The sequence below is a fragment of the Canis lupus genome, chromosome 6, assembly GCF_003254725.2.
Source record: "Canis lupus dingo isolate Sandy chromosome 6, ASM325472v2, whole genome shotgun sequence".
Taxonomy (NCBI): domain Eukaryota; kingdom Metazoa; phylum Chordata; class Mammalia; order Carnivora; family Canidae; genus Canis; species Canis lupus.
In genome coordinates, this window is record NC_064248.1 from 17,946,735 (window position 1) to 17,970,913 (window position 24,179).

The following is a 24,179-nucleotide window of genomic DNA, read 5'->3' on the forward strand; positions in this document are numbered from 1 at the left end:
AAAGAAATACAACTGCAGACACTATAAAGCAACTGAGGGTTGTCAGGGGCCGTTCTGGAATCGGGAGGTCATGTTGCCTGAGGCATACGCCAAGTGTGAGCAAGGTGGCCTCGTTTCTGCCTCTAACTTCAGAGGTCCTCTGTGGCAGAGATTTCTCCGGGGCCGTGGAGAGGGATCTGGACGGGATTCCTCCAGCCTCTGAACACCCGCTGAGGCGCCTTCTGTGCCAGGCACGGGCTGAAAGCGTGACCCTCGGGGACTGTACTGGGGGAGGCCGACCCAAACAGGTATCTCGAGGCGCGGCTCAGCTTGCGTCTCACTGAGACGGCCACGCGGAGGGGACTGAGCTGTCCACCGGGACCGCGGTCACCTCGGCTGGCGAGCCGCCGACATCCGGTTCCTTCGCTCATTTCCATTCTTAGGCTCGAGAGGCGGAGCTAGGGGCGCGGCGCGGGAAGGGGAGGGTGTGTATGACGCCACATCCGGCGCGCGGCGGAACTGATCCTCCTTCGCTTCCGCGGCGGGGCCGGAAGTAGAAGCGGCGGTGGCGGCGGCCCAAAGCCGAGGGAAGGAGGAAGGCAGGGAGCCCGGGAGCGGGAGCCGGAGTCGCGGCGGCGGTAATAGTCTGAGACTCCTCTAGGCCACCGTCCCGAGCGCGGGACCACGGGGTTCGACGGGAGTTAGCTGGGAGCAGCCAGGGCCGTGGGACTTCGGGGGTCCAGGGGCTGAGGGGAGGGGAGGCGGGGGTGGGGGGGCCGGGCCCGCTCCAGGATCGAGTTGCCTCCCCACCTCCACCCCCGGCGCCCCCTACAAACAGTCTGATCCCCGGGCTCGCCCTCGCCTTTCTCAGGAGACCCCTGTGCGGTGCGGAGGGGGCGGCGGCCCCGGCTCTGACCCGCGCCGGGGGGTGGGCCATGGCGGAGATCAGCGACCTGGACCGGCAGATCGAGCAACTGCGGCGCTGCGAGCTCATCAAAGAGAGCGAAGTCAAGGCCCTGTGCGCTAAGGCCAGGTGAGCCGGGTGGCCCCGCTGACCCGGGGTTCCGGCCTGGGGCAGACCCAGCCGAGAACTTGGGGCCTGGCTCATCCTGGAATCTTTCCCAGAGAGGAGCAGAATAGGGCCACTTCCCTCGAGGAGCAACCAGCCCGTTGGGAGAAGACAGACCTGGAGAAAGACACTTAAAGTATTAGGTGATGTGTTTTCAGTGGCGTCAGAGAATTATAAAAAGTCCTAAGGAGGCTCAAGGAGACAGTCCTACTTGTCGGGGGAACAGAGTTTCTGGGAGGAACCGAACTTTGGGGATAGGCCTTGAAAATTAAGATGATAAAAGGGAGCGTTGACAAAAACAGAAGTTCAAGGCAGTTCAAGGCTAAAGGCTCTATGGTTTGTAGACTTCTTATTAATCCCAAGAACAACCCCTAAAGGTGGGTGGTATTGTCCCCATTTTGCAGCCGAGGACTCTTCTATTCAGAGTCAGCCAGCAAGTAAGGGATGGAGTCCGAAGCCAGTGCTCCATATCCTGTCTCTTTTCAGGCCTTAACGCAAGATGGTGGAATTGGATCTCCTCATGTTCAGTGTGAAATAGTAGCAAATAAGTCAGAATGAAATTAAACCTGACATGAAGGGAGGCCTGTGGGAAGTAGGGTCATGTAGTGGTTAAGAGCTCAGGCTTTGGAATGTGATGGTTCTGGGTGGGAATGTGAGCGTTGCCACTTACTGGCCCTGTTGGTGATCTTGAGGTCTCTGGCAGTTTCTTTATTTGTAAAGTGGGAATAATAGTATTTAAGAAGATGATGGTGAAGAGGCAGTAAGTTGGTGCCTCGGACTAGCTTAGCATAGTGCTGTGGTACAATGTAAGTGTTCAACAGTCTTTAGGTGTTACGTTACTACCGTGTAGGAAGGGGGCATTGCCAGTAAGGACCGAAGTCACCAGGGAAGGCTTCTAGGAGAAGGTGGCCTTGGAAGATGAAAATAATTTGGGTAGCTAATGGAAGCAGAGCCAGGGACCAAGGATATTCCCAGGAGGATGAGAGCAGGAGTGGAAGCTCTGGGATGTATGGGCACCAGTGAGGAGACCACTTACCGGCCTCCCCTGAGGTACTGTTTGTGGCTTGTACCACGCTGGAGATTGTGGGGAAAGAGCCAGCACAATGACCCTACATTCCTTGAACAACAGGCGTTGTACTGGCAAGGAACTTCTCTCTTTTCCGTACAGGAGTCTTGTGAGATGGAAGCTGTTTGCTCCCTTTAACATGACTCCTTAGGGACCTAGTGACTTGACTGAGGTCACCCAGAAAGAAAGTAGCAGAGCTAGGTCCCGGCCTTGTGGCTCTAGGCCTCTTGCCTGGCTTTACCTCAGACAGACCCATAGTGGCCAGACTGGGCCTGTTTGGGAAACAGGCAAGGCCTCTTAAATGCTTGTCTGCGACTCTTTTGTGTTCTGGCAGTGAAAGAAAGTTTTCCTGACTGGACCAGCCCCAAGGTGTTTTTAGTCACCGCTGTTCCCTCAGTCTTGACAGCATTTTTAGGAACTTAAACCAACTGTTGCTTGGCACTGTTCTTTTTCCTGTAAGACTCATCTTGCCCAGAGGGCCTGAATTCATTTGGTGGTGATGATAGCTAGTGCTCGCATAGCATGGTGGGGTTTTCAGAATGACACACAGGTTATGTATCCAGTCTCACCTGCTCTTGGCAGCAGCCCTATAGAGCGGGCAGGTTGGAGAGAGTGTTTCACAGAAGAGGAAACTGAGCCTCAGAAGACATAATGCCTTGCCTGTAGTCCCATAGCTGGTAGGAAGAGAGGTTCACTTTGTTTGGATCCAGGTCTTTTACTATACTGCCTGTAAACTGATAGCCAACCAGTCAGCAAGGCAGTGGGGAGCTATAGAGGATTGAGGGGTCGGGGAGTCTTGCCCAGCTGAAACTGAGAAGAGCTTGGGAGGTACTGGGCTGAGACCTAAGTTGGCCAGTATTATCCAGGGTCTGTTCTGAAGGGAGAACAACTTGTGCACCTGGCCGTGGCCTCCTGGAGACCCACAAGGGGCCGAGGCCCAGGCCAGTAGCATCTTGGAACCTCAGCTTGCCCCCAGGGTACATAGATGTAAATTCTTGGAACTAGAGAGGCCTGAAGTATGTGAACCAAACTTGGTCGTCTTTGAAATACCAGTGTAGGGGTGCCTGGCCGACTCAGTCGGTAGAGCATGCAACTTCTGATCTCGGGGTTGTGAGTTTGAGCCCTACATCGGGTGTAGAAATTACTTTAAAAAATACTTACATAGGGGAAGCCCCAGTGGCGCAGCGGTTTAGCGCCACCTGCAGCCCAGGGCGTGATCCAGAAGACCCTGGATCGAGTCCCACGTCAGGCTCTCTGTATGATGCCTGCTTCTCCCTCTGCCTGTGTCTCTGCCTCTCTCTCTGTCTCTATGAATAAATAAATAAATAAAATCTTTAAAAAAATACATATATAATGTATATCACTATGGTAAAAGAGCAGAGGGTTTGAATTGGGTGGTCTTCATCGTGAATCCCAGCTTTGTCCCCTAAAAATGGTGTGACCCTGGTCAAGTCACTGTACCTCTCCAAGTCTTTGAAGTCATTATGGAGCTCAGATGAGATTCTACATATGTAGGGACAGGGACTGGCATTTGTTGTGGAAGTAAAGGTGGGTAAGTGTGAGCTCTGAGAGGGCGGGTGATGTGCTGTGAGTGACAGAGCTGGGGTCGGAGGCTGGTTCTCTTTCCCCCACCTCGCCGGGTCCTGCCCCTTTTTTCTCTGAGCTTCAGTTTCTGTGTCAGATGAGGATGAGAAGAACCCCCCTGAGTCATTTGAAAATGTCTTCACAAGCAGTTGATGTGGAAGGATGCTGGACCCATGATGTAGTCCAGCGGCGGGGAGGGCTTGGTGGCCAGATGGCCTCCCAGACCCCTGCCGGGACGCCCTCCCATTCCCAGAAAGCCAAGCAACCACACTTCCCTCAAGCTGCTTTTGTCTGAGAGAGTGCCCTCAGGGACATAGGTAAAATCACGGGTTCTCTGAGCTCAGGGAGCTCCTAGTCTCCTAGGAGGAGGCTGGCGGAAAAAGGTAGGCAGGTGCCTGGGGCCCTCCAAAACCAGAGCAGCTTGATAAAAGTGCCAGATCCTGGAGCCAGGCTGCTTGGTTCAAGTCCCACCTGTAGGACTATAGCCAGTTTATTCATCCGAGCAGTGGGTGTCATCACGATGCCTGCTTTGGGGATGGTTCTTTGATTGTGTCGTCGATGCAGAGCTCTTACTGCAGTCCTGCGGCATATCAGCTAGAGTGGTCACTGCTGCTGTCATCAAGGTAGAAATCTGGAAGTGTGGCTCCTCTCCAGTTGACTGTAACTGACAAAGTGATTTTATGTCATGTGCTGGCAAGTAGTAGTAGACTCCACTGCAGGGAGAAATGAAAGAACAACGTTGTCACTCCCTTTAAGTAAGGAAAAACACAGCACATCACTTTGATGGTGTGTCTGATGACTGGGTACCTTGGGATGGTCTGTGCAAGGCCTCTGATGAGCAGAGAGAGACCGTAAGCTAAGTGGAGGACACAGTCTCAGAGTACTCGAGGCTGAGGAAGCAGCGTGAGCAGAGGTCTCTGTGCGGAGAGGAGGTCTGTTTTCTGAATGAGCACCGGTTGTGTGAAAGAGGGCAGCAGGGAGGGTTAGGACTCAGAAGGCTGCTGCCTCCTTGGAAAAACTTTGAATGCAGTTAAGAGTTTGGGCTCTGGCCAATTGGCCTCTGGGAGGCCTGGCCAGGCCTGGTCAACCCACCCTGGGGATATTGCACACCTCACTCCTGCCCCCTAGAGGTTACCTCATATCCTCCCCTGGAAAAGATCAGGAATTGGGCTGGCCTGGCCTGGCCTGGCCTGGCCGTGGTGACCCTGGTCTTCTCCTGTCTCCAGAGAGATCTTGGTAGAGGAGAGCAACGTACAGAGGGTGGACTCGCCAGTCACAGTGAGTACCTGTCCTTCCGGAGCCTAGCTTCGTCTTAGGCACACGGGCATACCCCCTAATCTTACGGGCTGCAGAGGGCTACCCCCATCCCTGAGAGCCCAGGGGCCCTGTGTATCTGCTCCTTCTCCCATCTTTAAGGGAGCCTTGCTATATGAAACAGATGTTATGGGAATGGTCTTTTAATATGTTGGGGGGATACTCTTGGCCAGGGCAGAAGGCTTCTTACTATGGTGAGTGATTCTACTCCAAATGTTCCTGTGTATTCTGTTATTAGCAGCTTTATTCTAGGTTCTTTGAGGGGAACAGGGAGAGGAGCGGGCTAGGTCCTCCAGAAGCTACAGGTCTAACTGGAAAGACCTGGCTCTAGCTCTTGCCCACAGTAGTTGGCACTCTGTGTGGGATGGGTTGTGATTCCAAACCAGGCAGAGTCGGGGTAGGAGAGGAGATTTTGGCCCTAAGAAGTAAAGATTTGGCCAGGAGTGATAAGGAGCTGCTAAACAGTGGGTGTTTTGAAGGTTAGTCCCTGGGAGCAGAGCTTTCAGACTGTGAGTTGCGACCCACCTCTCCTCACTTTGCAGGTATGCGGTGACATCCACGGACAATTCTATGACCTCAAGGAGCTGTTCAGAGTAAGTGTGGGGAGACTCTGGGACCCAAAGGTGACCTGGGGCATGAATTGAGAGTGGAACCTTTAATTTGGTGAGTGGAGTATAGGTGAGAAGCCTCTAGTTTGGTGGCTTTCTGAAAGAAGGGCTGCCATAGCGGGGGACATTTTGGGGACCAAGCAGATTCTTCTCCCCCCAGGTGGGTGGCGACGTCCCAGAGACCAACTACCTCTTCATGGGAGACTTTGTGGATCGTGGTTTCTACAGCGTCGAAACGTTCCTCCTGCTGCTGGCACTGAAGGTGGGGACCTGGGCCACCTCAGGCCTGACCTGTCTGCTTCCTTTCTGCCCCCATCTCTTGACCTGTGCTGCTAGTGCCCAGCTTGCCAGGGAGCAGACAGGGCAGCTTCCCCTGCCCTGGGGGCATCTGACGGGGCCCCTGGAGCAGGAGTTGGAGCAGCAGCATTGAAGGGGAGGGAATAGAGGCGCCCTGTGCTCAGAAAGTGGGGGGTGGGGCATGGAGTTCTCCCGGGTCTGGCATCCATGGGTGGGCAGGATGACAAGGCACCTGAGGGTCTTGTTCAGGACTTGGTGGTGAAAGCGGAGCTGGGTCTATAGTTGGGACAGAGAGAGATCAGCCTCAGATCCCCTGGAGGAGGGGCTGGGGCCTCCGAGGTGGATGCGGCGCCATGCAGAGGCAGGCACGGGATGATGTGATGCTGGGACAGGGCTGACACATGTGAGGGGTCTGAGAGGGACATGGGAGGTGACAGGGGAGAAGCAGAGCCTAGACCCCAGCCCGCCTCCAGGTTCGCTATCCTGACCGCATCACCCTGATCCGGGGCAACCACGAGAGCCGCCAGATCACCCAGGTCTATGGCTTCTATGACGAGTGTCTGCGTAAATACGGCTCGGTGACTGTGTGGCGCTACTGCACAGAGATCTTTGACTACCTCAGCCTGTCGGCCATCATCGATGGCAAGGTAGGCTGGCCTCTGGGCCCTGCAGGGATGGGGAAGGGTGGGGAGGCGAGGAACCGCTGGGCTCAGCTCACCTTCGCTCCTTTCTGGTCTCTGTGTAGATCTTTTGTGTGCACGGGGGTCTCTCCCCCTCCATCCAGACCCTGGACCAGATCCGGACCATTGACCGAAAGCAAGAGGTGCCCCATGACGGGCCCATGTGTGACCTGCTCTGGTCTGACCCTGAAGGTGAGGGTAGTAGGGCGGGCCGGCTCTCCCCTTAGTTTGGCAGGAGACTGAAGGGGTCCTTTGGTTAAAGGGACAGTTAAAGTGTTGAAGGGGTCTAGCGAGGTGGGCTTGGGGAAGAGCAAAACAGGTTGGTTTCCATGGGCCCTGTCCATGAAGAGGAGGAGCGGGGGCAGCTGGTGTTTTGAGCTCTGAGGGGTCAGGCATGTAGATCGTTGTTCGGAGGCTTGTTTGGGACAGAAACATCCGTGCCCTGAATGTGAAGGGGCTTCTGCAGAGGGTAGATGCCCAGAATGCTGGCCCTGTGAGGATTGTCCCTGATTTTGTGGGACTTCCCAGCTAAAATAGAGCAGAGGCTGGATTGAAAGCCAAGTCTCCCGAATACCAAGCTCCTTCTGTGATGACACAGCCTCCACTCTCTCACTGCCCTGCCCAGCTTCCTGGCCACTCCTCCCAGGGCGGCCAGGGCAGGCCTCATTCACACCTGCTTGACCTGTGTGGTCATAATGGGCGCTTCCTTTCACTTTTGGGTACGCCTGTTTGGCCAGTGAATCACATGGCCACTCTGATTATGGGGTAGCTCCAATGGTCAGAAAATTCTTTTTCCTTGGAGCTTATCTGCTCCAGCAATTGCGGTTGACTCTGGGATCCCCCAGAATACACTCAGGCCCTGTGCTCTTGCCCCATGGGCCTCATTGGGAGAAGGGGATGGAATGTTCTTTTTCAAAGGGCAATGGGCACCAGAGAAGCCTGGAGGACACCCTCTCCCCCCATCCCTACCTTCTTTTGCTTCAGACACAACAGGCTGGGGTGTGAGCCCCCGCGGGGCTGGCTACCTGTTTGGCAGTGACGTGGTGGCCCAGTTCAATGCAGCCAACGACATTGACATGATCTGCCGCGCCCATCAACTGGTGATGGAAGGTTACAAGTGGCACTTCAATGAGACTGTGCTCACTGTGTGGTCTGCACCCAACTATTGCTACCGGTGAGCAGCCCGGGCCACGAGGTGGGGGTGGGAGGCAGGCTGACCCACCCGTCTAACACGGCTGCCCTCCTACTTCCAGCTGTGGGAATGTGGCAGCCATCTTGGAGCTGGATGAGCATCTCCAGAAAGATTTCATCATCTTCGAGGCTGCTCCCCAAGAGACCCGGGGCATCCCCTCCAAGAAGCCCGTGGCCGATTATTTCCTGTGATCCCTCCAACCCCTGCAACCTCCAGCCCCTCTGGCCCTCGGACCACTGTGACTCTGCCCTCTTCTCCAGACAGAGGCTGGGCATCGGGGGTGGGGGGGCTGTCTCGGCTCTGCTCTCCCCCCAAAGAGGGCACTTCGAGGGTGAGGACTTTCTCTGGAGAGGCTTGGAGCCTCAGCTCCATGCTCCTCTCCTTTCTCCCCACTTGAACCATGGAGTTTCCAATAATTTTTTGGTTTTCTTTTTTCTTTTTCTTTTTTTTTGTTTGTTTTTAGATAAAAATTTTGAGAGAAAAAAAGAAAAATTCTAATAAAAGGAGAAAAATGGTATTTGGGTGTGTGTCAGACTTGATTGGGAATGAGCAGCAATGCCGGCCTGGCCCTGGGCTGTACCGAGGGCCTTGAACTGCCCCAGCGCCTCAGTGACTGTTCCCAGCAGAGAGAGAGCTGGGTTCTCGGCAGCAGCCTTATTTCATTCTCAAAACAAGGCAGTGTCAGGACATTCAGATTTCCCCATGTCCCTGAAGAGGAAACAGCCCAGACCATTGGTCAAGCAGCTGGAAACCTGCGAGTCTGCATAGGAGGTGAGGGCCCAGGTCTCCCCACAACACCTTTGCTCACCCAGCCCGCCCCGGGGCTAAACACCACTCGCCGATGTGTACGGAGCACTGAAGTCTTTTGAGTTTTATTAACAAAAATACTCTGGTCCTGAGAACAGACTGGTGTGGCTCGCACTGGGCCGAGGGGCTAGAACTTGCACAGCCCAGGGCTGAGGCCCAGGAGGCGGGAGCACAGGGCAGTGGCCCCATTTGGCCACGCAGAGCCTCCCTCCATTCACACGGAGGTGAGAGCCTGGAAGGGGAAGCCGGCCCCAGCTGGACTCCCAGCAGCTTAGCCAGAGCTTTGAAGCCAGGGTGGGTGGGAGTGAAAGCAAAGTGTGAAGTGGGGTGGGGGGAGGCCCCAGGCAGCCATTTGGTGTGGGGGATGGGGCCGGTGGAAGTGGCAGGCCGCAGGCCTGGGGGAAGGGCAGTGGAGGTGTGTGATGGAACACAGCCAGGGAGGCAGAGGGGCCCCGGGGAGAGCTCAGTACATTGGTTTGGAGCCCACATCCAGGTAAGCCCCAGGACCAGGGTAGGCAAGGGGGAAGGGGCCCCCCTGGAGGAAGTGCGAGGGGAAGGGTGCCGTTGGTGCAGCTGCTGGGTATCCTGAGCCCCCTGGCCCAGGCTGCAGCTCCAGGAATGCAGCTGAGTAGGGGGCCGGACGCCCTGAGTCTGGAGCCTCGGGGAAGCTGGGGTTCCTGAAGCAAAGAGAGGAGTCAGAACAGAATAGAGAAATACCACCACCCCCCCCCCCAATCTGGAACAGCCCAGCTCCATGCCCCTGTCCCACTCACCTGGTTGGAAGGTGACTGGGCGCTCCGTGGAAGGCTGCAGGGTGCAGGAGGTAGGCTTCGGCACTGGGACCACCACACCGAGGAGCTGGGGTGGGAGCAGCTTCACGAGGGGCCGGGGGCTGCTCTGGATCCGACTCACGGACGTCCCCCCCCAGTGTGGAATCACAGGGTCCGCCTGGCGGATCTAGGGAGATGGAGGGGAAAGGTTGGGCTAATGAGGATTGGCAGCTGGGGACTGGCCCCATCACCATCAAGGTGCCACTCACCTCCACTCCCATAGGCCTCTGCAGCTATTGGCTCTGGGACCCGCAGTTTCCTCTTCACACGGGCATCTCGCTCCCTGGAGAACAGTGACAATGATGATGATGATGGTGATGGTGATGATGATGGTAATGATGGTGGTAATAATAGCACTTGCCAGGTGCCAGGCATTTCACCCTCCCAAGGACCCTGTCGGGTAGGTGCCATTATTATACCCATTTTACAGATGAAGGAACCAAAGTCTGGAGAATGAAGTGACTAGAAAATGGGGGAGCTGGAGTTGATTTTCCCCCTAAAATTTTCCAGTGGTTTCCTCTTGTGGCTATCACATTTGGGAAACTGCTCCCCAAGCTAGAAGGACAGGGTGTGGTCTGAACCCAGCTCATCTCGCCTAGCTTGCCCTCGCCATCATTAGTTGCCTTGCCACCGGACTCTGGAATCCTCTTCTCTCTGCCCCTGCTCACCGGTCTAGCTAGTCCTTGTCGTAGGTTCATTCTTGTCTCCCTTTCTCAAGGAAGTCCTCCCGCCCTCCCACAGCATGCCACAAACCTCCCTCATAACATCTGCCAATAGTTCTACTTCACATTTGTTAGGGTGACCCCTTGATTAATGGCTGCCTCTTCTCCACGACCACACACCTTGAGGGCAAAGGACAGCTCTGAGGGAGCTGTACTCAGAAGCCAAAGTCCTAAATAAACCCTCACAGTCCAACGTAACGTGGCTACCTTTCGCCTCTGACTTGCCTCTTCCACTCCAGCCACACCACAGTCAAGCTCCTGCCTCAGGGCCCTTGCATATGCTGTTCCTGCTTCTTAGCCCGCCTTTCCTCAGATACACACTATACTTCCTTTAGGACTTTTCCAAGGCTCTCATCTAATAAATACCTCACTCCAGTCCTTCCTATCTTCCTTCCCTTATTGCTTTTCTCTTCAGAACTTATCACTTGGGATGCCTGGGTGGCTCAGTGGTTGAGTGTTTGCCTTTGGCTCACAGCGTGATCCTGCGGTCCTGGGATCGAGTCCCACATGGGGCTCCCTGCATGGAGCCTGCTTCTCCCTCTGCCTGTGTCTCTGCCTCTCTCTGTGTGTCTCTCATGAATAAATTTTAAAAAAATCTTAAAAAAAAACTTCTAGCTTACTTTTTTTTTTTCTAGCTCACTTATATTTTACTTATTTTACTTGTCTACTCTGTCCCCCAGAGTATCAGTTCTGTAAGGGCAGGGGCTTTGGTTTTGTTCCCTGATGGATCTCCAGCGGCTAGAACTGTGCCTGGCACACAGCAGGTGCTAAATGAGTATTTACAGAATCCATGAGCAAATACATGTTTTTACTTACTATTGCGTTCCTGGCCTCCGGCACAGTGCCTGGCACATCGCGGTCAGTTCATAAACATGTGCTGAATGAACGAATCAATGAACGAACAATGCCTACCTCTTACAGTTTCTGCCATTCTCCCGGAAGCCCTTGGCAAAGGGATTGGCTGCGATCTTCAGCTGTGTGATCTGGGGACACACAGCCAGGGTCAAAGCTCCCATGGCCTGGGCAGTGCCTACCACCCCCCTCCAGCGGGTCACTTACCCTGGGGTTCTGGTAGGCTGTCACCGAGATGAATGTGGTCTCGGGGAAGCGGAAGGAGGCGACACCGCCCCAGTGTTGGCTGCAAAGCTGGGCTGCCCGCACCAGGTGGATGCGGGGCTGGTACTTATGCATGGAGTGCAAGATCAGCTGGGAGAGAAGGAACCAGATGACTCCCTGACTGGGGCCCCACCCCCACCCCCACCCCTCAGCCTGTCCTCCCAGCCAGGGCCTCACATGGCCGTGGGGGTCCAGGGTGCTGTTGGTGAGCTTGACACGATGGAAAGACACAGGCTGCCGCATCCAGTGGGCACCAGTGGCTGGAGAGTCGGGATGAATGTAGACTCGGTCCGGCAGGCGGGGCTCCGCCTTGCCACTGGGCTCCCAGCGCCGGCCCTGCCAGCGGTAGCGAGCCCCATCCACTGGAACCACATCCAGAAGGAACAGGTAGCGGGCCTCAGGGTCCAGGCCAGTGACTGACACTCGACAAGCAGGGAACATGCGCCTGGACAGGGGAGGGGGGATGGGAGAGGCCTGGCGCTACCCGCTGGCCAGCAGTGGGCACAGCGCTGGCAGGGGCACAGCCACCATTGGCTCACCCAGTTTTGTCAGAGAAACGTCGAGGGAGGTGGAATTAGAATTCAGAGGGCAGGTCTTCCAGCTGGAGGCTTGTCTCATCCCATTTCACACTCAGGAAACAGGACAGACAGGTGATCTGACCAGGGTCACATAGCTGATTAGGAGCAGAGCCAGGACTCCTGACTCTTAGCCCCTCAAACTCCATCCACAGAAGCAGTGGGGACACACTTTTGTCCCTAAGATCTTGCCAGGATCTTGCTCCCCACTCTGGTCTCCTCACCTAATCTCCAGCACCAGAGTCTACACTGCTGGCAAACCTGCTTCGGGCAAAAAAATGTCCTGCCTGCAGCAGGGCAGAGGACTTAGCATGCCTGGCCTGAGCTCCTGGCCTAGAAAGACACAGGCCACACACGGACCACATCCCTCCTTCCAGGGTGACCCCAGACCTAGCCACATACTGACCCTGATCCTGGCCAGATTTCCCAGAATGCTGGCCACTGGCTGGCACTTGATCCTAGTCATGGTCTGAACCCTGTCTCCAGCCACAGATCGACCCCTGATCCAGGCCACAAAAGAACCTATCACCAGCCACACTTTCCGACCCAGGCCCAGACTGACCTAGGACCCTTGCTACAGATTCCACAGACTGACCCTTGGCCCTTGCCACCGAATGACCCCTGATCCAGCCTTAGAGTAACCCTTGACCCAGGCCACACTTGCACCCTGGACTTAGGCAGAGATCTAGACCCTCCAGCAACCCCCAAACCTAACCCCAGCACCAGGAACTCAGCTTTTCCCAAAAGACCCCCACCAGGAACACACTGGGTGGGCCCTCTGACTCTGGCCCAGCCCCTCACCTCCCAGCTTTGGTGATGATCATCTCTGTTCCCACAGAACTGAACTCTTTCCACAGCTCCCGGTTGTCCAGGCTCAGGCTGACTCCGGGGAGCGAATGAAGGACCTCTGGGGCTGGGGGGGCCTGCTCAGTGCCCAGGGCTGGGGGTAGCGGGGGCAGGGCTGGGGGAGCGGCCAGGGTGCAGGAAGCAGCTTCAATCCCGGAGAGGAAGCAATCCAACTTGGGAGTGTCCAGATCTGGAGACAAGGGGGTGGGCAGAATGAGGAGCCAGCAGAGGGCCACAGCCCCCCCGCGGCCCCTCACAGGAGCTGGTCCCATGCTCACCAGGGTAGCGGTAGCCCTCTGCCAGGGCAGGCGGGAAGCTGGAATCTGTCCCAGGCTGGGGGGGCCCAAGGCGGTAGCCTGTCCCCAGGGAGGGGTACAACTCCCGTGGATGGTACATGGAGTAGTCCTGTCTGGCCTCAGGTCACGCTGCCTAGAGTCGGTTCCCGGTGCTGAGAGATGCCCCCTTTATAGCTCACAGCTCAGCCCCCAACAGACCCAGGATCACAGCCCCTCCCCTATGTGGGGCCCTGGAATTGGGCTGGGGTGGAGACCCCTGGGGCCTGGAAGGGGTCCAAGAGGGGGCCGGATACCTGGGTACCCTCCCCTTCTCCCTCCCCCCCCAGGCTTCATTAGCTCCGACCCCCTGCCCCCTCATTACATAATTAACTCCTCGGCCTGATTGATCCCCGGGGCTCCACAGGGACGCAGTTTGGCGCTTCCGGCCAGCTGGTCCCCGTTCCCACGGGGGGAGCCCCGGCTAAGGATAAGCTACTGAAGGGCGGGGCCTGGACCCTGGGATGGAGCCTGGAGTCCTGGGGCAGACCTTGGCGCCCCATACTTTTCTAGCAGGTACCCCCACCCCTCCTTCACTTGGAGGGATGAAGCATGACTGGACGGAAAGAGCAGGGCTGGAGGGATGCGGCCTGAGATGATCGTGACGCAGGGCACTGGGGACCTCGAGGAGTCCGCAGGTGAGGCCCGAACCCTGGAGTCCTTCCTTCCTGCTTCCCATCCTGCAAAACCTCCACCCTGCGCCGAGCCTCTGGAGAGCAGAAACACCCACGGTTCGACCTTCTCTGACGGCCGGTGCCGGGCTTTCCCAGAAGGTCCCGCGCTGGGGAACCCTCGGAACTACACTTCCCAGCAGGCCCGGGGCCGAGACTCGACGCGGCGGAGACGGACAGACGCCGCTGGGACCGCTGGAAATCGTAGTCGCGAAGATCGGGCGGTGAACCTGGCGGCGCGGTCGCCTCCCAGGAGAGCTTTGCCTCTAGGCGGCGGCAAAACGCTAGAGCTGAGAAGGCGCAGATCAGCCGAGGTCAAGGCCTAGGCGGGCTGAGTGGTGTCGGGAAGCTCCAAGGGCAGGGAGACGGGTCCTGGGTCTCAGATGGCTGAGCCCCCAGGGCGCAGACTGCCGCTTTGACCGCGGCGCCCACCCGTGTCATGTGGGGGCCCAGAAAAGATCTACAGAGGAGTCTGTATGCTTGAGTCCCCTTTCCCGGATTCCACGTGAGCCTGGGGCTGTCTCCACTTCATTGTTTTATTATGTACAAACGCTACAGAACGAGGGGAGCAGACACGCGTGGGGTAAGAGGGGCCCGGTGGGGGGAGTTCACAGGGCAGACGGTGCACTGGGGCCGGGGGAGCAGCACACAGGCCATATCTATAGGGCAGGCGGGGCAGGAAGGGGTTAAAAACGAGATCCAAGCCAGCCAGATCGCAGGGAGTTGCGGGGGTGTCGTCCACCTTCTGATCTCCCCCCAAGGTCACAGTGCATGCAATAAAATATATGTACAGGAGCTGGATCCTTCCTCTGCGGGGGCCCTGAGGGTCCAGGGCTCCCTTCTTGTGGAGGGAAGCCAGTGGCGCCCTCTGGCGGCCAGGCCAGGCTCGAGCCACATGCGGCAGGAGCAGGGGTCAGTCCCAGCCGTTGTCTTTGATCATGTGGTTGAGTTCAATGATGTACTTCCCCTCTTTGTACTTCTGGCTGCTCTCGAAGGCCTGTTCCTGAAAAGAGGGGAGAGGACATCGTCCCTGGAGCAAGGGCTTTACCAAAAAGAGATTAGGGTTGGGGAGCAGGTATGTCTGGCCCCATTTTACTTATAAGGAAGCTGTCATGCAGAGAAGCCAAACCAGCTGGCCACAAGACACACAGCCGGGAAATGACAGAGCCAGGCTTCTCACTAATGGGACAGACAAAACTCTGAATTACCGGGACTTTTTAAGTACTCTCTGTTGGCTCCAACAGAGAGGATATGGAAGTTTCTTAAAGACCCAGAGATTACAACAAACTGGTAGCCTGAAGGCCAGTTTTGACTTATGCGTGTGTTTTGTTGGGCCAGCAGGGTTTAGTAAAAATAACTTTAAAATACTAAAATATAGGTGGGCCAGGCTTACTCCAGTTTGCCAGACCGGCCCCTCCCTCCCCAGATGCAAGCACTTGAGTTTTTGGCCTTTGGATTAGGCCATCGCTTTATTTGACAGAAGTCCAGAGAGGTCAAATCACCCGTCTGGGGATGCAAAGCAAATCTGTGGCAAGGGCAAGGGTGAACTCGGGTTAGGCAGCCTGCCTGCCTCTGTCTGGGGCATCCACCCCACAGAGGCACTGCAACTCCAAGTGATGCCTGAAGAGTCCTGTCCCTTGCAGTTTCCCCAGAGCATCTTCTCTTGCTGCATCTAATCTGATCCCCATAACAATTTTGGGTGCCAGGTAATGGCTTTATCCTCCACTGCCAGATAAGGAAATGAGACTCAAGATAGTGAAATCAGACCCTGGACAGCAGCTCTGGCAAGGAGGGCAGTGAAAATGAGGCTCATGGTCACAAGCTCCATGTCACTGTGAGTTCTTGGGCAATTTCTCTGAACCTCTGAATGGCAGTGGAAGCTGGCGGTCAAAGATGTGGAGTTAAACAAAACCCACAACCAGGATTCTGGTCCCTATTCTGTTCCTTACCATTGTGTGACCTTGGGAAAGTTACCTAACATCTCTGGGCCTTCTTTTCTTCTGTAAAGTGGAGCTAATAATAGACTCTACCTACAGGATTGTTGTAATGATGGAATGAGATAATGTGTGGCAAGCACACAGAGTGCATGGCCCATAAACATTCAATAAATGGTCATTCTGATGATGGCCTCATCTCTAAAATGGGGATGCATGTGCATGTGAGGAGAGGGATGGGTGGAGAGAAAAATTCTAAAAACCCCTTGCAGGATGTGACAGAAAAGAGCATAGTCAGGGGATGAAAAAACAGTTTGACTTGTGGGAGCTGAGCCTGTGTGCTCTGAAAGATTACTACACGACTGCTTGTGAGGAGGTGATGTGAGGTTGTGTCAAAGAGTAGTCTGGGGTCAGAGGTCACAGACTCACATATTTCCAGCCCAAAGTTGTCTTGCAGTTCTCGCAGTGGATGTCAGCAACAGCATGGAGGCCTGTCAGCAGCACCCGCTCCTCGGCTGGCCCGCAGCCCACGTTCACCCTGCGGGGAGATGGGGGCAGTCGCAGGGAGGGTCCTGCCATCACAAAGCCCCCCTCTAGCTTGTATCCAACTGTGTCTGTCCTTAGTATCCAAGAGAAGGGCGATCACATCTTCTAACCTGAATCAGGGGACTTTGGGAGTCTCAGCATGATGCCGGGGTCATAGGTCATGACAGAGATCAGGAAAAGAAAGAAGGGGGACCAAATACTCACACAGAGTTGAAGAGGTAGGCACGCCCCTGACTGCCCTGGAAGGACTAAAGGGTGGGAGGGAGAGAGGAAGGGAGTCAGGGCTATTGGTGGAAAGCTGCCAGGTAGCCCTTCTAGCCTCTCATTCTAGCCCCAAATGTGACCTGGTTACCTTGGAGATGAGGTCGTCGTGGTTGGCCAGGTGAGCGCGGCAGTGGGCACAGCTATACCTCCGGTGACAGTCATCCAAGTAGGCCTGAAACGTCTTGGGCTTTGAAATCCGCACCATGGCGGGGGCCGGGGGCAGTGGCCCCACGCGGGGAGCAGCCCACGGGGAGCAGAGGGAGCCCAGTGCCTGCAGGGAAGGGAGTGAGTGGGCTGTCAGGGCCTGGGCCACACACATGCAGGCACACCCAGGGCCATGGGGACTCTCTCTGTCACACTTGGCTGCTGTCTTCTCTCCCCAGAGCCAGCAGCTTCTCCAGGGGCCAGAGCCAGCTCAGTTTTGACTCACTGAGAAGGCCTCAAGTTGCATCACGGGGAAACTGAGGCTTGGAGGAGCCTGAAGTGAGTCATCCATCTACTTCCGGCCTCACCCCTGCTGACCTGGTAACTGAAGCTGGAGGAAGGGGCTTTGCAGGGGATGAGCTGACAGTTCTCATTTAGGGGGAAGTAGGGAGGGATGAGGAGCTGGATGGTCCTTAGGACCTCACCTGAACTGCCAAGGGCGGGGGCGGAGGGGGGCGGGGAAGCGGCTGCACGTGAAGTACAGGGCGTTCACCTGGGGAGAGGGTCCCTCACCTGGAGAAGGCAGGGGCCCTCACTGAAGGTGGAGAGTCACCTAGGAGGGAAGGGGCTCTTACCGGGGGTGGGGTGGGGGGCGCCGAGGCCCGGTCTGTGCCGAGGGTCTCTTACCTGCGTCGCGGAGCCTTACCTGAGACCCCGGGGCTCACCTGGGGCGCGGGGGTGGGGGGCGGGCGCCGGGGGAAGGGGGCAGTCCTCGCTGGCGGGGCGGGGGCGCGGGGCGACGCGCAGCCCTGACGATGCGGGCCTCACCTCGCCTGGGCGCGCGGGGGCCCAGTCCGCCGGGGTGGCCTGGCCTGGGAGTGGGGGGCGCTCCTGGTGGGCGCCGTCCCCCCCCGCCCGGGTTCGCAGCCGCCGCGACTTGTTTACACCGAGACCAGCTGCTGCCGCCGCTGCGGCGGGAGGGGGAGGGGGCCGGCCTCTGGTCCCGGCGGTCGCCGTGGCCAATCGGCGCGCCGCATGCAAATGAGGGGGCGCGTCACACAGCGGCCAGCGCAGGCCCGGGCTGCCCTTCCCCCTGCTCCGGGCTCCGGCCCGCCCGGAAATGCGGCTGCGGCCCGCCCGCCCGCCCGCCAGCCCGAGGCCGCTCGCCGTCTGCCCCCCGCGGGCTTCGAAGGGGCCGGGCTCTGCGGTGCCGGAGCTGCGCCGGGTTAGGAGGGGGGTGGTGTCTGGACGCACGCCCCGGGGAAATAATCGCCGTAATTATCTGCGTTTAACCGCCGCCCGTGCCCCACTCTCTTAATCCCCGCAGCAATCCTACGAGGCAGCTTTTGCTATTGTTCCCATTTTACAGGGGAGCAGAGGTCAAAGAGGTCTAGCAGCTCTCCGGAGGTTATGCAGGCGGAAAGAGGCAAAGTTGGGATTCTCACTTTGGTCCGATCGCCCGCTCTTTGGGAATGGGAGAGCTAACGGTACCCATCCGCGTTAGACCTCTGGGAGCTGGAGCCTCAGAACGTGCCAGTTCCTACTGCTGAGCATCACCTCTTCCAGGCAGCCTCCTATGATGCCCTTGCCTATGCAGGCTGGGTTAGGGGTCTGCTGTGGGTTTCCACGGGTTTCCACGGGTTTCTACCCTACTAGACCTGTCTTCCCCCCCTGCAGCGGCCCCAGTAAGAAGCCTGGCCTAAAGTAGTCGACAAATGCCTGTGAGATGTGATTTGTTTGGGAATAAGGTACTAGGGCTGGAGAGGACTGAGGAGTTTGGGGGAGCTTCTGGCTTAGGTGTGGGTATGGAGGGTTGGAAAGGCTGAGGCAGTCAATCAATGGGCACTGAGCATCCAGCCTCCAAGGCCATGTCCACCCTCTGCAGCCTGGTGAAGAGGCCCACAGGACTAGATGAAGTCCCTTGCTGTGTGTGCCTGGGGCTCTTCAGGGCCTTAAGAGAGTGGAACCTGTGGCTCTGAAGGGGCAAGAGGCCTTGCTCCTTCCTGCAAGGGACATTCCTGAGAAGCGTGGAGGCCAGGCTGGCACAGGGTGTGGCATTACTCTGGGTCTGGAATGTGGTGGAACTAGTGGGTCAGGCTGGTTAGGGCCCCAAACTCTGGCCATAGACTGGCCTCTTCTGCCCTCAGTGGCCATCTTTGCAGTCGCCTAGGACCTTGTCCCATCTGTGCCCCCCAAACACCAAGCTGTGACTCAAAAGAGGATATTTATTGGGAAAGAGACCTAGGCAAGAGGGTGAGGTTTTCTGGGCTTTTAGGAGGCCTGGGCAGATCCTCGGTGATTGTCCAGGTAGTGCCTCAGGGCTGTGGGGTAATCGGTCATGACCCCGGTGGCCCCCAGGCTGTAGGCTGCTTCAAAGTCCGACTCTTCATTAAGGCACCAAAAGATCACCTGAGTGGGGAGGGAGGGGCTCATAGTTTCACACAGCTTTACCTGGAACGTCCCCTTGCATCCAGATGGTGGGAGCCCTTCTGTGTGGAGACCTCCCAGCAGTGGGACGCTGGAGAGGACTGTTGGATCATCAGGAATTTTGTAAGTTGGTTATTAAACACGGCCATTATGTAATACTAAGTTATATAAATTTGTAATTCAATAAATGCTCTTAAAAATGTAATAAATACTCAAAACTCATCACTTCCTCATTATTTTACTACATGTTACTATTACCTACACCCTGGAGGTTAGTCACATCTGTTGACTGTTTAAGGTGGAAATGTTACCCAAACTCTGTGCTCAATGACTTCACGTTGGCAGCCTGAAATTGGACAAGGTGAGAGTACATATGCCAGAGAAATCATCTATGGTTCAGATTGGAGCCACTTTTCTTCTCCCCTGCAAAGCTAGCTGTGGACCTCTCCCAGTCTCCCTGAGTCTGCTCTGCATCTTCCCTGCTGCCTGAGTCTTCTCTTGTGGGCATGGATATGGGGAGAGATGGTATGTGTACCTGGGGCAAGTCATTGGATCTCTTGGTTTCTTAATGTGACCAATGAAAATGATGATCCAACCTCCAGAGTTGTGGTGAAAACCCTCAGAATTGGGGGGGGGGGCGGCTAATCTGAAAGAGGGGTGTCATCCTCATGCCTCACTCACCCCCACATCTGGGCAGTCAAGTCCTGGCCTGTCAGCTAACTCCTCCATCCATCCTGCTGCTTGCCACCTAAGCCCGACACCTGACAGTGACAGCACCTGCCTCCTCCACCGGCCCCCACAGTCTCTTCTCCACATGATGACCAGAGTGACCCTTAGTCACAAACAACTGGATAGGGCTCTCCTCTGCTTAAGGTCCTCAAAAGCTTCCCTTCCTCTAGGCTGATGTCTGGGCTCCTTACTGACGCTCACAGGCTTCCTGCCTCAGCCACTGCTGCCTTCTCCAGCTCCCCTTGTACCACTTCCTCCACACTGCAGCCCAGTGGAACCTCTCTTCAGTTCCTCCCACTGCCATGGCCTCTGGCTCCTCCTGGCTCTCCCATATGCTGAGCCTCTTGCAGGAGATGCTCTCCTTTTCTCTCCCTGCCAGCCAGCTCCTCACTTGTTCCTGAAGGCCTCCTTTGACCCTACAGACCACAGCGCTATTTCCTTTCTGTCCACTTGGTGCCCTGTGATTGCTTCATTTCCTTCCACTGTCCCTGATTTGATGGTAAGTTCCCTGCTCCTTCCCTGGCACTGCCATGCCTGGACTGTAGCGCATTCTCAACAAAGGTCTGCTAATTAAATGACCTGGTCAAAGTGGATGCCCAGGAGAGGGGCAGGGAGGAGACTGGGCTGGTTTTTACCTTCTCTGGTCTCTTTCCCAGCCCCACTCACCCCCTCATCAGGAATCAGGACAGTAGGTTCAATACATCATCATCATCATAATGGCTGGCGCTTATCAAGCCATTGCTAGGTAACAGTTAAATATACCATGACCCCCACTTCACAGATCGAAAGACTGAGACTCTAAAGGTGACCTGCCCGGGTGACCTAGTTAGCTGGTAGCAGAGCTGTGCCTGGAACGCTGTACTAGGCTCACGTTGTGAACCACCCACTTGCTGAGGGGGTGACGGTCAAGCCTCACCTGCACTCCTCGCTGTTCCAGGTGTTGGATCAGGCTTTTCCTCATGATTAACCTGGTGGGAAGCGGGTGCCAAAGGCGGTGATGAGAGGGGACGAGGGAGAAGGGCAGTGGTAGGTCTCTATGGGGACATGCCACCCAGCATCCTTGCCCCCTCACCATTTGGAAACCATAGCCGCCAGCTTGTTCAGCCCAGAGCAGGGAAATGGGAAGTAGGTCCTGCAGAGAGATAGTGTCATGGTCAGTCCCCTGCATCTTACTCTGTCACAGGGGTGGGGTGTTGGCGGCCCCTGGCCAGTGTTACCCGGGCCGGTCTAGAAGAACCTTTGCAACTCCCCAGATGAACAAGTCCTCTACTGCTGGGTGAGATTCTACCCTGACATCCGGGCCTGCATACTTGGAGAGTGTGCCTTCCCCTCACTGTTTTACAAAAGAGGAAGCTCAGTTTTTGAGAGCCAAAGACCTGAGCCCACTCGATTCTCAAGCTGGATGTGCAATCTGAAAGTCCCCTGGTTGGGCCTGACCAGCTTCCTGAGGCCAGACAATGCTCAGTGGGTCTGCTTATCGTCCTGATTGGCCCACGTCAGGGATGATTTTAGGGGCCCTTTATAAATGTCCCAGTGCAGGCTCTGGAGTGAGACCCAGGCAGGCAAATTCGTACCCTACACTTCCAGCTGTGTGGCCTTGAGCAAATAATAGAACCTCTCTGAACCTCAGATTCTCCGGGGGTACTGTGGGGGTCACGATTCCTGTAACTTCTGGGCTGCTGCAAGGTAAAGCTCTCATCAGCTAAGGGATGTGAAGACACTTTGCAAACCCTATATAAGGTTCTGCACACAGAGCGCAGTAGTCTGATGATATCTTTGTAGCAAGGGATTGTGGGGGCTTGCTGGGACCTCCCTCAGGGCAACAGAGGGGAGAAGAAAGCACTAGAGCTGCCACAGAGTTCTCAAAAAGGGAAGGGAGGGGCCAGGCTTAAGAGCTGGCGAAGTATCCAAATTCCTGATACTTTACCCAGCTGTTACTTTGTTAATCCTGGTCTCCCAGCAGGAGAAAGCTTGCTTTTCCTTTTGAGAATCAGAGAATGATACTATAACTGATTAATATTTGTCTCCCAGCCAGACTGTGTAGGCTCACTGGGGACAGGGACCTTACCCCACCCACATCTTATTTACTAGTGTAGTTGCACCTAGAACAGAGTAAACATTTCGATAAATATTTGTTGGATGAATGGATGAATAAATAAATACTTTGTCCTAAACTCTATCCACATCAACACACATCTGCATAGAGTTTCAAGGGGTACGTGGGCCCCTGCTCAGAATTCATGAATGCTTGCGGAGAACCACTGTCTTCAGAGGACCCTGGGGGCTATCCTTGAGGATGGCCAGGGAGCTGGGACTTGAGGTGTATTTCTCTGAGGACAGAAGCATCTTGGGACCTGGGGGAGGATGCAGAAGGAAAACAGGAACCCTGTGGGTACCTATTGATGATGGTGGGCAAGAAGCAGATGAAAAACCTCTCCGGGATATGGACGAAGGGCAGCAGCCCCAGGTAATAGAGCAGCACCAACCACAATCCTCGGGTTATCGTGAAGGCGAATGGCATCTCAGGGTTCTGGGAGGCAAGGGGAAGTGAGACGGGGGTCAGTCTGCTTCTGGAAAAGCAGAGAGGAGGCTCGGGCTGCAGGGGGAACAGTGCTGGACATTCAGAAGCTCTACTACTTGCAGGATCAAAGCTATAACCTTGGCCAGGTGTTCAGGCCTAATTGCACCCCTCCCCTCCTCCCCAATCCCCCAGTTCCCACCATCATGCCTGTGCTCACATTCTCTCTAGCATCTCTCCTCTCCAAATTCTACCCTCTGAGACCCTTCTCAGGGCCAGTCAGTTCCTCCACACACCCCCAGACCTGCCCAGCCTCTGCCCTGGAGCCTCCTGCTCCTGAGAGGAGGGGTGGCTGGAGGAGGGAAAGCATGGACTCACAGCAGCCCTGCACTTCTTCATGATTGAGCTCTTTTCCGAGGCCCAGATGGTGATTTCATTGCGGTCAAAGTGCCTCACCAGGCCAGCTATCTGGGGTGGGGAGGGATGATGATGATGATGATGATGATGATGATGATGATGAAGGGCAGTCAGGCCTCTCTCCGGCCCCAGGCTCCCCCCACCCCTGCCTGTAGTACCACCTTGTTAATGAGTTCTTCATTTCCCTTTTTGACCTCCACGCTCATGGGCATCCGAGGGAACCTCCGGAACACATCCTCCAGACTCACCATACGCCGATCTGACCCATGTGCAAAGTGGCCTAGGTGGGTTGTGCAAGAGGGATCAGAGGGGGATGGGTGGGGTGGGGTGGGAACCTGGTGGGAGGAACGGAGTCCCAGTGGAGAAGAGAGGGCAGGAGGTGAGGACATGACCCCACTTGGTAAGGTCATGCTCTCACCTGGTGAGAAGTAAACTTCCAGCTCCTCCTTGTAGAGGGGCAGCTCCTGGGGAGAATAGGGAGCAAGTGACCAGGAGGCTCGAGTGGAAGCATAGTGGCTCTTTGGGGATTGTGGGGGGGGGGCAGGCAAAGCCCACCTCAAAGTCCAAGCTGCTCACATCCCTATTCACGCCTGACTGGCGAGACAGGTTCTCGTCGTGGGACAGCACCACCACACCATCCCGTGTCAGCTGGCAGTCAAGCTCCAGGAAGTCGGATCGCTGGGCCATGGAGCTATGAGAGTGAAGGTCAGTGCAGGGGGGCACCCAGGGAAAGGGGGAGACCAGATCACAGGGTGGTGCAGAGGTTTAGGGGAGTGTGGGGCAGGACTCACAGCAGGATGTGCAGCGCATAGCTGCACACCTCCAGGGGGCCCCAGTCACTCAGGCTAAGAAGTGAGTGGCGCCCTCTGGTGTCATGCAGTGCACGTCTGGCACCACCTCAGGCTGCAGCTTGGGGGCAGGTACACTCACTTCTCCATGGCTTCTATGGTGTGTTCCAGTCGCTCTCCAGATCCTGTGTGGGGCAACTGGGTGGGTCCCAGGGCCTGGCCTCCCACCTCTCCCCTTATCCCCTGCCTCTTCTTCCTTCTTCCACATCCTGCCCTGCCACCTGGCTCTCCTCCCCCCTGGGGCTCGGCTTGCTTTCTAATAGCCTGCTGCCGGGGCCTCCCCTGCTGCTGTCCACCCTGGCACCTTGCTGTCCCGACTCCACCCTCAGTAGTCACCATCGCCATCCTCCCTTCCTACTGGAGCCCAGCTCACCTGCCCGGTGGGCCCCCAGGCGCGGCAGGAAGGCTGGAGCCCAGGGTGTGTGCAGCAGGCGAGGCCGGCGCAGGAAGAAGATGGAGAGCATGACATAGCCGCCCAGGGTGGGTAGGGCATAGTACAGCAGAGGGCTCATGGTCATGCTGCCTCGCTGGGCTCCCGCCGAGTGAACCCAGACGCTCCTGATGTACTGTGCTGCCTCTGCTGACTGCCTGCCCGGTGTAGGCTGGCTCCGCCACTGGTCGCCACCACACCCCTGGGACCTGCTGAGCCTGCTCCTGGCCTCAG

At 56.4% G+C, this 24,179-nt stretch overlaps 4 protein-coding genes across 7 annotated transcripts; 1 reads left to right on the forward strand and 3 right to left on the reverse strand.

Moving 5' to 3' along the window:
• Window positions 1-461: 461 nt before the first annotated feature.
• PPP4C (protein phosphatase 4 catalytic subunit) lies at window positions 462-8,306 on the forward strand. 3 transcript variants are annotated; one of them, XM_025415758.3, is made up of 9 exons: window positions 462-617; window positions 851-1,012; window positions 4,925-4,976; window positions 5,555-5,605; window positions 5,781-5,882; window positions 6,391-6,564; window positions 6,663-6,789; window positions 7,582-7,771; window positions 7,851-8,306. In XM_025415758.3, the coding sequence occupies exons 2-9, from the start codon at window positions 915-917 to the stop codon at window positions 7,978-7,980; spliced, it is 924 nt and encodes a 307-aa protein (XP_025271543.1). In that variant the 5' UTR covers window positions 462-617; window positions 851-914; the 3' UTR covers window positions 7,981-8,306. The 3 variants fall into 3 exon arrangements, with proteins under 3 accessions (XP_025271543.1, XP_035573766.1, XP_025271544.1); XM_035717873.2 differs by having other exon boundaries at window positions 534-668; XM_025415759.3 differs by lacking the exon at window positions 462-617 and adding an exon at window positions 1,105-1,191 and having other exon boundaries at window positions 880-1,012.
• A 326-nt stretch (window positions 8,307-8,632) lies between these two features.
• On the reverse strand, window positions 8,633-13,492 carry TBX6 (T-box transcription factor 6). Its single transcript, XM_025415755.3, has 8 exons — window positions 12,964-13,492; window positions 12,641-12,875; window positions 11,442-11,709; window positions 11,208-11,354; window positions 11,061-11,131; window positions 9,636-9,709; window positions 9,370-9,553; window positions 8,633-9,273 (listed from the first exon to the last, which is right to left on the reverse strand). Exons 1-8 carry the CDS (start codon window positions 13,079-13,081, stop codon window positions 9,060-9,062), a joined length of 1,311 nt encoding a protein of 436 aa, XP_025271540.1. The 5' UTR covers window positions 13,082-13,492; the 3' UTR covers window positions 8,633-9,059.
• Window positions 13,493-14,206: 714 nt separating this feature from the next.
• On the reverse strand, window positions 14,207-17,086 carry YPEL3 (yippee like 3). Its single transcript, XM_025415764.3, has 4 exons — window positions 16,521-17,086; window positions 16,373-16,416; window positions 16,052-16,160; window positions 14,207-14,691 (listed from the first exon to the last, which is right to left on the reverse strand). The coding sequence occupies exons 1-4, from the start codon at window positions 16,749-16,751 to the stop codon at window positions 14,602-14,604; spliced, it is 474 nt and encodes a 157-aa protein (XP_025271549.1). The 5' UTR covers window positions 16,752-17,086; the 3' UTR covers window positions 14,207-14,601.
• A 1,701-nt stretch (window positions 17,087-18,787) lies between these two features.
• Window positions 18,788-24,033, reverse strand: GDPD3 (glycerophosphodiester phosphodiesterase domain containing 3). Of its 2 annotated transcripts, XM_025415757.3 has the most exons (10): window positions 23,889-24,033; window positions 23,598-23,640; window positions 23,223-23,358; window positions 23,086-23,131; window positions 22,829-22,947; window positions 22,629-22,718; window positions 22,129-22,262; window positions 20,805-20,864; window positions 20,649-20,700; window positions 18,788-18,985 (listed from the first exon to the last, which is right to left on the reverse strand). In XM_025415757.3, exons 1-10 carry the CDS (start codon window positions 24,031-24,033, stop codon window positions 18,848-18,850), a joined length of 963 nt encoding a protein of 320 aa, XP_025271542.1. In that variant the 3' UTR covers window positions 18,788-18,847. The 2 variants fall into 2 exon arrangements, with proteins under 2 accessions (XP_025271542.1, XP_048966841.1); XM_049110884.1 differs by lacking the exons at window positions 23,598-23,640; window positions 23,889-24,033 and adding an exon at window positions 23,459-23,594.
• Window positions 24,034-24,179: the final 146 nt, after the last annotated feature.